At 50.8% G+C, this 14324-nt stretch overlaps 1 protein-coding gene across 17 annotated transcripts in view; it reads right to left on the bottom strand.

The window, feature by feature from the left end:
- Nucleotides 1-914: 914 nt before the first annotated feature.
- The window catches only part of ELMO2 (engulfment and cell motility 2), a 38427-nt gene continuing 25017 nt past the window's right edge, over nucleotides 915-14324 (bottom strand). For 3 of the 17 annotated variants that reach the window (XM_032604237.1, XM_032604236.1, XM_032604238.1), the window contains 12 exons: nucleotides 14227-14277; nucleotides 10198-10320; nucleotides 9748-9882; nucleotides 9060-9164; nucleotides 8861-8969; nucleotides 8386-8522; nucleotides 6810-6973; nucleotides 6585-6697; nucleotides 6296-6403; nucleotides 5456-5538; nucleotides 3529-3606; nucleotides 915-2455 (listed from right to left, as the gene is read on the bottom strand). In XM_032604237.1, the coding sequence (XP_032460128.1) occupies nucleotides 2255-2455; nucleotides 3529-3606; nucleotides 5456-5538; nucleotides 6296-6403; nucleotides 6585-6697; nucleotides 6810-6973; nucleotides 8386-8522; nucleotides 8861-8969; nucleotides 9060-9164; nucleotides 9748-9882; nucleotides 10198-10320; nucleotides 14227-14277 (1407 nt within the window). In that variant the 3' untranslated portion in view covers nucleotides 915-2254. Of the gene's footprint in view, nucleotides 2456-3528; nucleotides 3607-5455; nucleotides 5539-6295; nucleotides 6404-6584; nucleotides 6698-6809; nucleotides 6974-8385; nucleotides 8523-8860; nucleotides 8970-9059; nucleotides 9165-9747; nucleotides 9883-10197; nucleotides 11592-14226; nucleotides 14278-14324 lie in introns of those variants that run through there. The other 14 variants (XM_032604247.1, XM_032604243.1, XM_032604241.1 and 11 more) reach the window with 8 other exon arrangements.

Genomic DNA, 14324 nt, shown 5'->3' with positions numbered 1-14324 from the left:
GGATGGATTAAAAGGGTCAGAGCAGTTCGAGAGAGAGAGAGAACCATTTAGGCCAGGGCAGGCTAGGGTTGCAGAGTGAAGCCCAGTTTGGGACTTTTTGCCCCTCCTGGACTGTGGCTCTAAGGCTGGCTGCAAACAGGAGTCCTTGCAAGTGACTCAGCTGGGCTCCCTGGCCTCTCTGAACAGAAGGCCCAAGGCCAGAGGGTAAGCAGTTCCTTATGCAAACCGCTGCTGCCCCGCCCCCACCAGCTGGCATCACCAGGCCTTCGTTCATTCAGCACTTACCAACACCTACAATGGCACCCAAGCTCTTGGCTTTATTGCGTCCCCAAGGCTGCACGTACTTTCTATGCCTTTTGAAAGCGCTTGTCCTCGCCCCCTTCTCCTTCAGAGGCAAGATAAAGTATCTACTTCATCACCGCCCTCATTCAAGCCTCCCAGCTACCAAGGCTGAGGTTTGAGCGACAGAGACAGTGTAGAACACCAGCTGGCAGGCTGGGCCCTAAGCACCAGCAACACACAGGGTGAAGAACATGTCTTCTTTGTCAGGCACTAGTACTCGAGCTGTTCCCTGGCTGTGTCCCTGGCAGGGAGGAGAGGGAGGCCGTGTCCTCGAGGGTGTGCAGTATGCCTTTCCCTGCTATACCTGGCAGGCCTGACTGGAAAGCACTGTCCTGGTGTGACAGTCTGTGAGCATCCTTAACCAGCAGGGGTGTGTGTACGTGTACGTGTGTGTGCAGGCATGTGCGTGTGGGGCAGAGTCGCTGAAGAGGAGGAAGGGGCTCTGGGAAGGCGGCTGAGGGCTCTAGCTGGAGCTCTCCAACGTCTCCCAGACACAGTGAAATGAATGCTTGTCAAGGTGAAAGCTCCCTTGGGCAGGGAGCAAGTACAGAGAAACAGCTGTTAATGGGAACCAGTTTGTACATGAAAGAGTATTTATTGAAAACATGGTTACTGACAGGAAGCTCCTGGCCACTCTCAGGTTACAATCTTGGCTCACAACTGGAAGTGTTACCTTTTTTTTTTTTTGGTCTCCCATTTTATTTTCCCTCAAACGTTCCATCCTAGGATAGGTAGATCTTATATAAATATATATACATGTCTGTGTAAGTATGGCCTATAGTAAAGAAAATATATAGTACACTCTTCATTGGGCAGTACCCACCATGCTAGGCTACCAATACTGAATGCCACCGTGTCCACGCGTGTCCAAGGAGACGGGCTGTGCGTGTGGTTTACAAGCACTGCAGCACCAGGGAAGCCTCACTGGCACAGCTGTGGCCTCCGCTGGCCCCAGCCGGCTCCCTGAAATCATGGCCAATGGCAGAAACCACAGCATTGGGGGAGGGAGGAAGGGAGGCTAACCTCCCGAGGTCTGGAAGGCCAAAGGAAAGCAAACTGGAGGGGCCGCAATTCAGGTGAGGTGGGAGCTTTCTCCCCGAGGAAGGAAAAGATATAAATGTGGCGGGAGGGGAGTGGAATCTAGTGACCTCACCACAGTCTAGACCCAGGCTTCATCTGGGCTCTTCCTTGAGACTAAGAGGGTGGGACTTGGCCTGCATGTCTCTGACTTGCCAGAATGAGAGACAGAGCTTGTAGGGAGACATGTCCATCTGCCCAGACAACTGTGTGGGCAAGAGGATCCGGTGGCTCCGGAGACCAGAGATGTCAGAGATGAACCTCAGCAGCACGTCGGCCCTGGACGAGGCCAGGTGAGCCTTCACGAAGACGGCAAAAGCAAGGGCAAGGCAGCTACTGAGCAAAGGCCAAGGCTTCCACTTAGATCTGAGACACAGGCCCGGGTCACCCGAAGGCAGCCTCTCCAAGGCTCTCAACATGCCCAGCACGTCCGTCCTCTGGGGCGGCCTTTCCTGGGCCAGCTCTCGCCCGCTTGGGGATCCAGGCAACTGGCGAGCAGGGTCAGGAAGAAAAGGTGAGTGGCCATTGTTAACTCCGGCTCAAGAAGCAGTTTCTTGGCCTGGAAGGCAAGGGCGTCTGCTGTTTATTCCTCACGGCCTGACCCCAGGCTCCCCGGTGATGGGGACGGCAGAGCACCCTGCCTTCACGGCTCAGAGTGCACAGGGACCAAGAGGAAGCTCTGGGTGGCCCGAGGTGGGTCTGAGGAGTGACTGGCATTGACTGGCCACCACGGTCACTATAGATTCTGTACAAGCAAAAGACAAGGCACCAGACTGTGAGTGTTCCTCCTGGGCCGCAAGTCCCTTGCTGGGTACCGTTGGCTCCGGCTCTGGGCTCAGCCATAGTGATAGACAAAGTCGTAGCTGCTGGGCTCCTTGGGCACTGGCGGCGGGGCCTCGGGGATCTGGATGTTCTCCAGGTCCAGCAGCCGCAGCTTCATCTCCATGCTCAACAGGGTGTCCAGGTCACTCTTGGTCAGCTCACTGGACATGTCCTTACCCAGAAGGGCACTGAGGCCGTCGATCCAGATGCAGTACTGTGAGAAGCAAGTTGCAAAATGTCACTGGTGGACCCTGGTCAGCGGGAGGTCCTGCCAAAGTCCCTTTGCTGACAGGGCTCACACAGCCTCTTTGGGCCCTATTCAGTACAGGCAGGACTTATCTGGGATAAGAGCAAAGGCAAACTGGGAGGTGACTGTTCACTTTCTCAAAAGACCTTCTGATTTTTATAAGGGATTTACACTTAAACTCCCTAAAATAATATGAAGTGTGATTTTTAAAAATGCAATTAATAAATACAGCAAAACAAGAACTAAGAACAGGGACACCAACTAGTTTCTCTTTACAGAAACCTGAAATTGCCCCAGAAATTTGTAATGGTGGGGGGAGCACATATTAGGTGAAAAGGCAGGAAACAAAAGGAATCTCTGTAGAATCTCAATTTTGTTTCAAAAAAAAGTTAAAAAAAAAAACAACCGTCAATAAATGTTAAGAATAAGTACTAGAAAAACTGAACTAGAGGGTCTCATGACAAGAGGGAATAACAAAGAATTCTCAGCCTATCCCTCCCTAACTCCTGTTCCATCTTTTTCCTGCCTTTGCTCACCTGTCTCCCACCTGCTAGTTCTTCACTTCTTCCCAAACTCCACTGGCAGCTCCGGCCCTGCCTAAGGGTCTCCTCTTTCAGAAGCCCCACCTCCAGTTCCCTCCACTGGCTCTCAGAGCTCACCAGACATGTATGCTCTCAACCACAGCTGCTTTTCAATATCTAGCATCTTCTAGTGCTACAGCTGAAACTGTAGTCCCCATGTAAAGAGGACCAGATCCACCTGGCTTCAAAGCCCAGGTCAGATCCACTACAACATATGCCCCAGAGCCCTGGAGAGGGAGGATCTGTCAGGCTCACTTGGGTGGGTGGCCACGCGGAAACTGAAAAGAGAAGCATTTTCCTAGTTCCAGGCAAGTAAGTTATCCCTAGTTGGTGTTGGCAGCCTTCGTCACTCTCTGGGGCCCCTGCCTTTAGGGGGATGTTTCTGTTCTGCCCACCCCTCCCCTCCAGCTGCAGGCACAGAGAAGGCCTCGCTGCCCAAGGCAGCGCCACGCTGCTCACCTCATACTTATTAGGTGCAATGAAGTTTAAGGTTTCGTCGGGGTCATACAGAATGGAGAAAGCCAATTCCAGCACCTCCTAAAGGAGAAAGGGCTTCAGTTATTTGGAGCAAGAGAATGGCCTGAGCCCTACATACCAAGAGCTTGGTCAAAGTCCTAGTGACTTGGCACCACCACCAAATATGCTGATTCAGATGTGATGTCATCAAGGTCCCAGGGCTCATGCACAAATGTGGCTGGAGATGAGGGCACCGGTAATCAACCCTCACTAACCCACCTAACTCATGCCTAGGATGTGGTGATACTTTCTAAGATTGGAGAAAAATCATTTCTCAACACTCGGAACCTTTGAATGTCAGAGTCCACGACTGTATATTACCTTACATATATATCTGGGTAATTAAACTGAAAGTCTTAACAGTTTAAAAAAAACACCACGACAGAAACAAATTGTGGCCAAAAATGGGACAACCTGAGCATCAATAACATAACTGTAATGACTGAAACAAATATAGTAGGCTTAAATCCATGAGTTCACAATACCACTAAAAAACCAAAGCAAAACACATGCACAAAACAGGTCACTGTTGGATGATACCAGGGTACTAAGTCCTTGTTTTAAAAGTAGGTACATAAAAGAAAAGAATCAAGCGTTTATCCTCCCTTCTTATAAACTGTACCACTGGGAAACCACCATAGACGATGGCAAGTTTCTCTTTAGAGAAGTAGTTCGACTGATAAACGAAAAGGGATGAGCGCACTAGAATATCACTAGTTTGCAAACCTTAATTTACTAATGAAACGAGGCACTGAGCATCCAGAGTCTGCTAACATCACAAAAAAGACAGACAACCAGACATTATGTGCCTCTTGATAGAACAGAATACCATCTAGGAAGGAGTCTGGCCAAAATAAAAAGGTCAAGCCTGAACTGGATCAAGCCTCTAGATCTCTCTACCAATTTACAGATCTGGGACAGAGGAATGGGCTCAACTACACCACAGGGAGACAATCAGCAGATTTCAGACTCTGGGAAACTACCAAACAAGCAACCTGGTTTCTTCAACTAATAAACTGCAAAGAGAAGGGAAAAAAAAGAGCTGCAATAGATGGAGGGGGCGCTTCCCTGGTGGCGCAGTGGTTGAGAGTCCGCCTGCCGATGCAGGGGACACGGGTTCGTGCCCCGGTCCGGGAGGATCCCACATGCTGCGGAGTGGCTAGGCCCGTGAGCCATGGCTGCTGAGCCTGCGCGTCTGGAGCCTATGCTCCGCAACGGGAGAGGCCACAGCGGTGAGAGGCCCGCGTACCGCAAAAAAAAAAAAAAAAAAAAAAAAAAAGATGGAGGGGGAACTTATGAATTAAGAAACTTAAAAGACTTATCACAGTGCAGAGACCCTATCTGGATTCTGATTTAGCAAACTAAGTGGGTATGAGTGTGTGTATGTGTGCATGGGAATACACATAAACACATATATTTTTATATAGAGAAACGATGACATTTTTAAGACAATTAGTGAAAAATCAAACATCAATGGCATACTTGATACTAAATAACAACTTTTTATTTCCTTTTAGGTGTGCAAATAGTACTGTGATTATGTTAAGAGAGTCCTTATAATTTAGAGATTCATTCTAAATATTTACAGAAGAAACGATATAATACTTGAGATTTTCTTCAAAGTAATAAGGGAAGAGGGACAAGTGGATGGGTAGACTTTGCCCTGGTTGATGAGGCTGGGTGAGGCGTCTATGGGGGTTCTATCTATCTTGGTGTCTGTTCAAACTGTTTTTAACAAAACATTCAGGATGAACTTAACGTGAGACAGCATGGGGGCGAGAGGTCACGCACCTAGAAAGCAACCACCACCGACTACGCTCCACGTATCACTGTGACAGCAGCTCAGACTCTGGGCTGCCTCTCCACTCACCTTGTTCTGTTTCAGAGCACTTTTCTCTTTCATGTGGGGACAATCTTTCCCAGTGACAATGGCCTTAATGTCTGCAACAGGAACTGATAAATGAGGGGAATTAGTTTCTGGAAGCTTTATGTTGCAAGTTGGTCCTCGCATCAGTGCTGGAAGGGACGGCCCAGCCCCCAGACCCACAGGGCTGTATGAGCTCAGGGAGGGTTCCCCGCTCCGTGGTCGCTTCGCCTGGACTCTGGCCTGCTGCGCTGTGTCAAGTCTAACTGGGGGTGGGTTCAGGACTTCTGCACTGTCTGCCTAGGGAAGGGGGCCTCAGACACTCACCTCACTTCCACTTCGTGGCGATAAAGATGACAACGGCCACGAGAGCAAAGGCAGCTAATAATTACTCTTACCCCCTGCCAGCCATTGTTCTGAGTGCTTTACATATAGGACTCATTCAATCCTCTGATGAGGGAAACGTGGCTATTATTCCCATTTTACAGAAGAATCCAAGGCAGGGGGGAGAATTAACTTGTAATTAATTAGAATTAACAGCAAAGCCAGGATGTGAATCCAGGCAGTCAGGCTTCAGAGCTTCTGCTCTTAACCACCGCCTTTCAATTTAGTCTTGTATCACCCTTTACAATCTGCAAAACCCATACCTGTAATCTCACTGAATTCTCCAAATGGCCCCTTGACCCCTAGGCCAGGTGGAGATGACCTCTGACCAACGGGGAAATGGGTTCAGAGAAATAACTGGCCCAAGGCCAGATTACCAGTTTGAAGCAGCCAGGACTAGAACTCAGGTCTCCTGACAGCAAGTCCAGCTACCATGACACCCCAACAGAGAAATGAACTTACTTTTCTCCTGCAGGGATTCGAATGTCACCTCCCCTTGAGGGTTGTCGTCCAAGTCACCGTAGTGCAGGACCTTGTGGTTCAGGGCCAAGCGGCAGTACCAGAAACGCTCTGGAACACAAGGGAAGACAGGTAGGTGAGCAAGGACAGTTCCGGGAGAGGCCTGGGCACACGAGGGGCAAAAAGACGACTCATTCCCTGCCTGCTCCCCGCAGGGACTGCCCGGGCAGGTGCCCCCCCCAGTGTGGTGGCTCCGGGCAGTAGGGACAGACGGCCCAGGCCCTCAACTCACCTTGCCTCCGGCGATTCCCAATCTTTCGGAAGCTGCTCCCCTCACAGAGCCGGTTCAGGCGTTGCTGCTTGATCAGCTCAAGGATCTCGGGCTGGATCTTCTCCCTCAGCTCCCTGCAGTGGACACGCACCGGAGTAAGGAGAAGGTCACGGGGACAGCAGGCCTTCTGAAGGGAGGCAGAGCTGGCACACACACACCCCCACCCTCCCCCAGCACGGCACTTACACAATCGGCGGGGACTGGAAGTCATCCTGACTCATCCTCTCGGACTGGCGTAGTCGCAGAATCTCAGAGTAGCTCAGGCTCCGCAGTTTGCTCTTGAACTGATCCAAAGAGTTGGGTTTGGAGGGCAAAGCCCGAGTGATCTGCTCCCGGACTACCTGCATAACCTGAGAGAGAGGAAGGCGGCCGCCTCAGCCCTGGTCTGATAAACGGATGCCAGGCTCTGCCCTCCGCGGTCCTGAGCACGGTGGGTACCACAGGCATCCGCTGGGCGAGTAAGAGCACTGATTCTCTACTACTATCTCTTCTTAGTTACGTAGGACAAATGATGGATGGTGACAAATGGATTTTTTTTTTTTTTTTTGGCTGCACCATGGGGCATACAGGATCTTAGTTCCCTGACCAGGGATCGAATCCGTGTCCCCTACAGTGGAAGCGTAGAGTCTTAACCACTGGACCGCCAGGGACATCCAGACAAGTGCTTTATTTCTCATACATTCTGGAGTCAGAGAGGAGCAGGTTCAGATCTCAACTCTGTGCTTCAATCTTCTCCTTGAGCAAGTCACTTAACATCCTCAGGGCCCCACCTACTCATCCTTAAAGCTAGAGAAAGGAAGACACATCTTCGATAGAGGTTGCCACAGGCATATGAGTGAGACGCCATCTGGATGCACACTGCCTGGCACACTGTAGTGTGTTCAAAACATGTGATAGTTCCCTTAAGACAACAACAGCTAAGTAAAAAGCAGGACACCATCTGCACATCCAGTCGGCTCCCCACCAACGAAGGAAAAATCTACAGCAAAACAAAGACCAGAGGGGCTTCTCTGGTGGCGCAGTGGATAAGACTCCGTGCTCCCAATGCAGGGGGCCCAGGTTCCATCCCTGGTCAGGGAGCTAGATCCCACATGCATGCTGCAACCAAGAGTTCGCATGCCACAACTAAGGAGCCCTCCTGCTGCAACTAACTGGCACAACCAAATAAATTAAAAAAAAAAAAAAAAAGACTAGAGGGAAACATAAAAATGGTCATTGTCGCTGGATAGGGGAATTATAGGTAACTTTTTCTTCTTTATATTTCACACATTTTTTACAATGAGATGAGCAGCTTCAAAAGAGCCAACTCCTAGATAATCAGCTTTTGAGGGTCTAGCAGTGCCGTCAGAGAGTGGACTCAGAACGCATCCAGAAATGGCTACTGGTAAGTACCCCTGACATGCACTTCACTGTGGATCCACCCCGATGTCTCCGTAACATCTGCAGTTCACAAAACTGCCCCAGTGCCTGCACAGAGTAAGTGCTCAGTAACCCACAGCTATCACTGTTATGTTTATCCTCCTGCCCCCGAAGGAAGGCGGGAGGGGCCAGTACTGGTCTACTGGGCAAATGAGGGGCCCAGCAGGGAGACACCTGCTCAGGGTTACAGAGGGGACTGATGCTCTCAATGCCTCCATCTTATGACTCAGTGCTGCAGACCACACTGTCCTCCAGCTCAGGTATTCCCCAGGCTCTGGCCAGCTGTCACAGACTGTCCTGGGATGGTCTCAGCCCACAGGCCTCAGAGCTCTGTGACACCGACCTTGTTGAAGTCCTCGGCTGTTGCCCTCATCTCCTTCCAGGTCTTGTTCAACAGCTGGATGCAGATTCCAAAGAGCTCTTCGAATGCTCGGTCATGGGTGAAGAACATTGGGTGGTAGTCGTTGCGCCCTTCATTTGCTGTGGGAGAGGAGAAACAAGGAAAGGATGAAGCTGGGAGCCCATGTCCAGAAACCTGGGATCCTCCACACCAAAGTCTGGAGGAACAAAACCAGACTGAGGACCAAGAAGGGTAGTGGATGGGGGCGTAGCTACTGAACATGCTAAATCACCAGCTCAAACAAGCCACATCCACGACTCCCATAAACAACTGTAGACGGTAAGCTCTCTTGGTAATTTTTTAAAAAGTACAGTAAGGCTGTCCAGTCCCATGGACACCTAACTCTATATCCTCGAGTCTCACCAGGCTCCTGAGTACAAGGAATGGCTGAAGGAAGGGGGCAGCCACACAGACTTACGCAGTTCCCCGACCTGTAGGATCTCACAGAGCATTCTGGTGAGCTCAATGGCACTGCGGCCAAAGGGGCACTCGTGCTTGTCTTCTCGGCTGCTGTTCTCCAAGACAATCTGTGGGCGGAAGAGGAACGGGAGGGTGAGGGAGGCAGGGAGGCGAGCGATGTGGCATCAACACAGAGAAAGCTGTTCCCCAGCCTTTACCCGGATGTAGGTGTCCTGATGGACTTTCGCCAAGTACAGCATGTTGTCCAAGGCCAGCATTCCAGGAGGAGTCTGGGTAAAGTCCATTGCTGGGTTGATATGGTTCTGTAGAAATAAACACACCTGATTTGAGACTCGGTAGACACTGCGTGCGAGCTCACCTGAGGGGGACCCCGATCACCCCTCCACCATGTGCCGCCCGCACGTCACACCTGCCTCTGTTGTAGCTCCTGTCACGTGCCCACCTCTACTACGAGGCCGTGAGCTCCAGGCCACTGGACTGTACCTGACTCGTCTTGCATCCCCCCTGCCTAAATACTGCTGGGTGCCAAGTAGATGCCCAATAAGTATTTAACTGAATTAGCTCCATTCTCAAGTCATAGCCTATCACAAAATATCCACTCCAGATTTTCAAAGAACCTAGCTGCTTTGATGAGAGATCCCCTCTCCACTCCTGGGCCCTCCTACAGATGGGTTTGTTTCAAGGGGCCAAATGTGGCACATAAACTTGTGAACCTGCCACGGCCAAAGCAAACCAAGTGTCAAGGCCCCTCCAGCTCCTTAGTGTCTTCTGTTCCGGGGCCACCATCATGTTATGAGAGAAGGTGGTCAGGGTTCTGTCTGGGTGGCCCTCTGATTGCCTGTCAGGGGAGAAGATCTACTAGTGTCCATGCTCTGGGAAACTCACAGTAAATCCCAGCATCTTGTAGTCCTTGGTATACATGGCTTTGCGTTTTTCAGTCCCACTCCCGGGGACGTTGCTAGGGTCAGACTCTGCATCAAATGCAATCCTCCTCAGTTCAAATATAATGTCTCTTTGAGCCTGGGAGGTGAAATAGACAGTCAGCAGGTGAGTCGGCTAGTCAAGGGAAACAAGGAAAGGAAAGAGTGGGTAGAGCTTTTCCGGGGAGAACTCTGGCCCCGATGGATCTTTGAGGAGGCATCACCTCTAGCATCGCAGGACAGAGGTGGGCTTGGCCCAGTCACCCGGCAGAAAGGGATCATGGTGAGGCACAAAGCTGACACAACTAAGCACAGTTCCTGACACACAGCAGGTGCTCAATACACAGGGCGGAACGCACCACATCAAACAGCGCACGATGCCAGCCAGGAAAGCTCTGTCCCACTTAGAACCGACCTGGTCATTGGGGTCCATCTTGGTCATCATCCTTTCTTCCAGAAGGTTAAAGGTCAGGACTTGCAGGACATACAGCTGATGGGCCATCTCGGTTTTGATTGGGCGGTTCCCTCGGATCACATGCTGGAGAGAGCAAAGGCAGGGAGCAGAGGGTTGAACTGATTTTTACTGAAGAGTCACATCCGTGCTGGTGAAAAGACAGTATGCTGGGCAGGGGATAGGGTTTCCTCCCCCACACAGGGAGTTCCAGAAGGGGATGGAATATGAATGGGTCTGATTCAGGCAGAGATGATTCACTGCAGGCCTCAAGGGCACCATCTTTTTTGTGCACGCCCCTGGCCGGGGAAGTAACATTACGATGCGGGAGATCAGCCGCTGGACCTCATTCCAATCGATCCAGACAACAGAGTGTGCGTGAAGAGTCGCTTGCAGAACTGGACAGTACAATTCTTTTGTTTTCCCTTAGAAAAATAAAATGTTTTGGATGGCCTCACCAGGTAGGGAGGTTCCGAAAAGATCATTTTCTTTCAATCATCTCGAGACACCTACACAAAGAGGGGCATCTAACGCTCCTTGTCCGGCCCCCTTCTCTCCTACTGGTGTCCCTCCCCTTCCCTCTGCTCATTCTGGGTATGTCCCCCTCCCCATGTCCCCACACCACATCCCTCTCCTCTCCTCTAACTCTATCTTCCCCACCCACTCAGCTCACCACCTCCTCCCTGATGCCCACCAACCTTAGGTCCTTCTCCACCTCTCATGCTCCATCTCTGTCTTGTTCTACATGCCACAGCCCCCCTCTGTCCTCCGGGCTGACCAACACTGGTTCCCGTCCTGTCTCTTGGTGTCCTGTTCCCTCGCCCGCAGTAGCCTCCTGCTCTTTCCTGCCTGCTCCCTTGCATTCCTTACTCCCTCTGTCTCACTCACCATCTAGAATCCTGTCGTTCTTGGTCTTTTCTTGCCCAAAGGAGACTCTTGCCCAGTTTCCCACACGTAACCGCCCTCTGTGCCCTTCGTGTTCTCTTACTCGGTCTAGCTCGTCTCTAGAGCTGTGTTGTCCAGTATGGTAGCCACTAGCCATATGTGGCCACGTGCATCTAAGTCGGTTAAAATTGATTCAAGTTAAAAGTTCAGGTCCTCAGTCGCATCAGCCACATTTTAAGCTCAGGAGGCACTAGTGGCTAGTGGCTACATCCAATGACAGAGTAGAAGTGGAACATATCAGAAAGTTCTGCTGTACTCTAAAATACTTAGCTTTCTAACTCTAGGTCAGCTCTCTCTAGAGCTTGCTGTGGTTCGGGATCAATCTCTTTAGATCTGTGCAGTCCAGTCTGGTAGCCACTAGCCACCTGTGGCTGGTGAACACTTGAAATGTGGCCAGTCCAAATTGAGATGTGCTGTAAATGTAAAATGCACACTGGATATCAGAGCCTTAGTATGAAAACAGAAAATGTAAAATATCTCATTAACAATTTTCCTATTGATTACATGTTGATATCATAGTATTTTAGATATGCCGGGTTAAATGAATTATATTAGTGAAATTCATTTCCCCTATTCCTTTTTTAGTCAACGCTGCTACTAGAACATTTAAATGAAACAAGTGGCTCGCATCATATTTCCACTGGACGGCGCTGCTCTAGACTTCCTCTCCCCACCGGTGCAACTCCATGAGAGCTCTTCCTTTCTCTGTCTCTTTCCTTCCCTAGATCTGCAAGGCCCAATACAGTAGCCACAAGCCACACGTGGGCATTTAAACTGAAACTTTAAAGAACTACAAATTCAGTTCCCCAGCCACGCTAGACACATTTCAAGTGTTCAACAGCCATACGTGGCTTGGGCCACCCTTTCTGCACACACCTACCCAACTACAGCAGGTTCTAGGGGACAGCGCCGCTCTGCTCACCTCCTCCCTGAGCCCTCTCGGCGGCCTGACCTCTCTCATCAAGCCTCCTCGCCCCTCCCAAGCTTCCTTCTCAAGGTCTGCTCTGCCCCTCCTCCGCCTCCAGTCTCTTCCAGCCCAGGGTCTTCTCTCCGCTTCGGCTGCTTCTGCCCCTCCACCTCACTCTGAGCCTCTTCCTTTCTCTGCGTCCCTCCCTCTGCCACTCTGATTTCTCCCTACCCATCTACCCCTATTCCTCTCTCCTCACCTCTCTCCAGAATTCATAAAACCACTCTGAAGAGAGGTTAAAGTTAATGTGATACTGGTTTCCATTCGCTTTAATCCCCGTTTCTCAATCTCAGAGATGTCAGAGTGGGAGGTTAATTCCTGGAGTCATCAATGGCTTAAAGAAGAACAGTGCCAGTCTGAAGTCTTATTTGACTGGCAAGTACCTCGAGGCCTCAGCTCCCTGGCTCAACTCCGTTCAGTCCCGGGACTTAAGTGAGCACGCGTTAACCTTCTCCTAGCAGACCGGTTCAGTCTGAGTCCTGACACCGAACGGTCTTCTATAGTGGATGGAATCTTTGCTTGTTCACCAGGTTTGTCCAGAAATGAGCTGAACTTCTAATCCCGTTCAGATAAATGATAAGCCTCGAAATTCATTAAAGGTCTCTGAGAAGGGCACCCACTCCCACACATGCAGAGGATGGCGCCCAACACAACCGCTCGGACACGGGAGACAAGAATGTGGGGACCTGTGTGGCAGGCAGAGGGCAGAAGCGTCTGGCCAGGTCCTTCCTGCCGGGCTGGCAGCGGGGCTGTGTGACCAGGGAGATGGCCCGCAGGCAGGAGCTCGCTCTGTGAGGTGAAGTCCGGTGGCCTCTGCCTGTTTAGAGCAGCTGATCGCTCCACCTCACAGGTGCCCACGGTTACTTCTTGAATTCTGTCACCTCTGTATCTTGTTTACGGTGAAGGAACCGCCCATGTGAGCAGAGCGCTCACCAAGTGCCAGGCCCCCTGCTAAGCCCTGTGTATATGTATCAGCTCATTTGGGCCTCACATCCAGATGAGCAAACTGAAGCCCACAGGAGTTAAGTGAACCGCTCAAGATGAAAGACTGGTTAAAGGCAGAGCGGGGGCTGCCGACTCCAAAGTTCATGCTCAGAATTAGGAAGCCTTTCACACTTGACTCTCGATTTCTCATTTTGTTCCCTACGCTGTGGTTTCCCAGGTGCACCTGGCTTTGGACAACTGATAAAATGGCCTTTAAACCCAGCTCCTTGACTCTCCTTCCCGGCCCTCACCTCCCACCTGAGCTCTCTCCCCACCCACATCCCCACTGCAGAACAGGGACTGAGACCTTCCTCCAGATGCCTCCCTCCCCGGCCAACTCCCGCTCTACCCTCCTCCCTCACACACCCCTCAGGAAACACGGATCTTGGAGTGTGACCCTTCTAAAACACCAGCCTGGTTATTTCACGATCCTGATTAAAGCCTCTCAATTGCTTTTGGGAGAAAGACCTAGGCCCTACTTGATCTGGTCTTTGCTACCTCTCCAGCCTGTCACAAATTCTCACCCCAAGCTCCACCGGACCACACACTCCTCCTAGGTGCCCCCCTTCCCCATGCAGGAACTCCTTTTCTGATTGCTCATCTGGCTTATCCTCAGCCTTCCCTGAAGACCCGCCTCTAAGGGCTCCTGACAACTCTCCTTTGCGGCAGGACTGACGGCTCCTCCTCTGCAATCTCCCAGGCTGGGCATCCCTCCCAGTGCCCCGCACAACTCAGGGTTATGACTGGTGTTAGTTGAGTGAATTCCTCCTCTGTGCCTATTTTAACACATTCCCTCTGGATAAAAGTTTGTGGAGTTGTGAGGCAACAAACAGTGTATCTGGCTAAGTACCTCCTTAGAGGCTCTGCAGTTCCTGGTGGGACAGCCTCCTAGAGACAACCCTGCTTACAGTGGATCAGAAACCGTAAGCTTTCCAGCTTAGGAAGTGTTCAGTACCTATCGGTAAGGTCCCTCTGAGTGCCCATCCCACTCCATAGTGATTTCAGTAATAATAATACAACTATAATAATAGTGATAGTTGTAGTTAATAGTAACAAAACAATAACAGTAACAAAATATAGCTTGTCTGGGAACTTACATTGAGGATTATGGACCGAAGGTGCTTCTGTGCGAATGCGTTGGCCATATCCTATTAAGAAGAAGCGAACATAAGGTAAGGTGGCAGGCATGCAGCTG

Source organism: Phocoena sinus, chromosome 15, assembly GCF_008692025.1.
Source record: "Phocoena sinus isolate mPhoSin1 chromosome 15, mPhoSin1.pri, whole genome shotgun sequence".
Lineage (NCBI taxonomy): Eukaryota > Metazoa > Chordata > Mammalia > Artiodactyla > Phocoenidae > Phocoena > Phocoena sinus.
The sequence above is the reverse complement of the archived record's forward strand: the minus strand, read 5'-3'. Positions and strand labels throughout refer to the sequence as shown.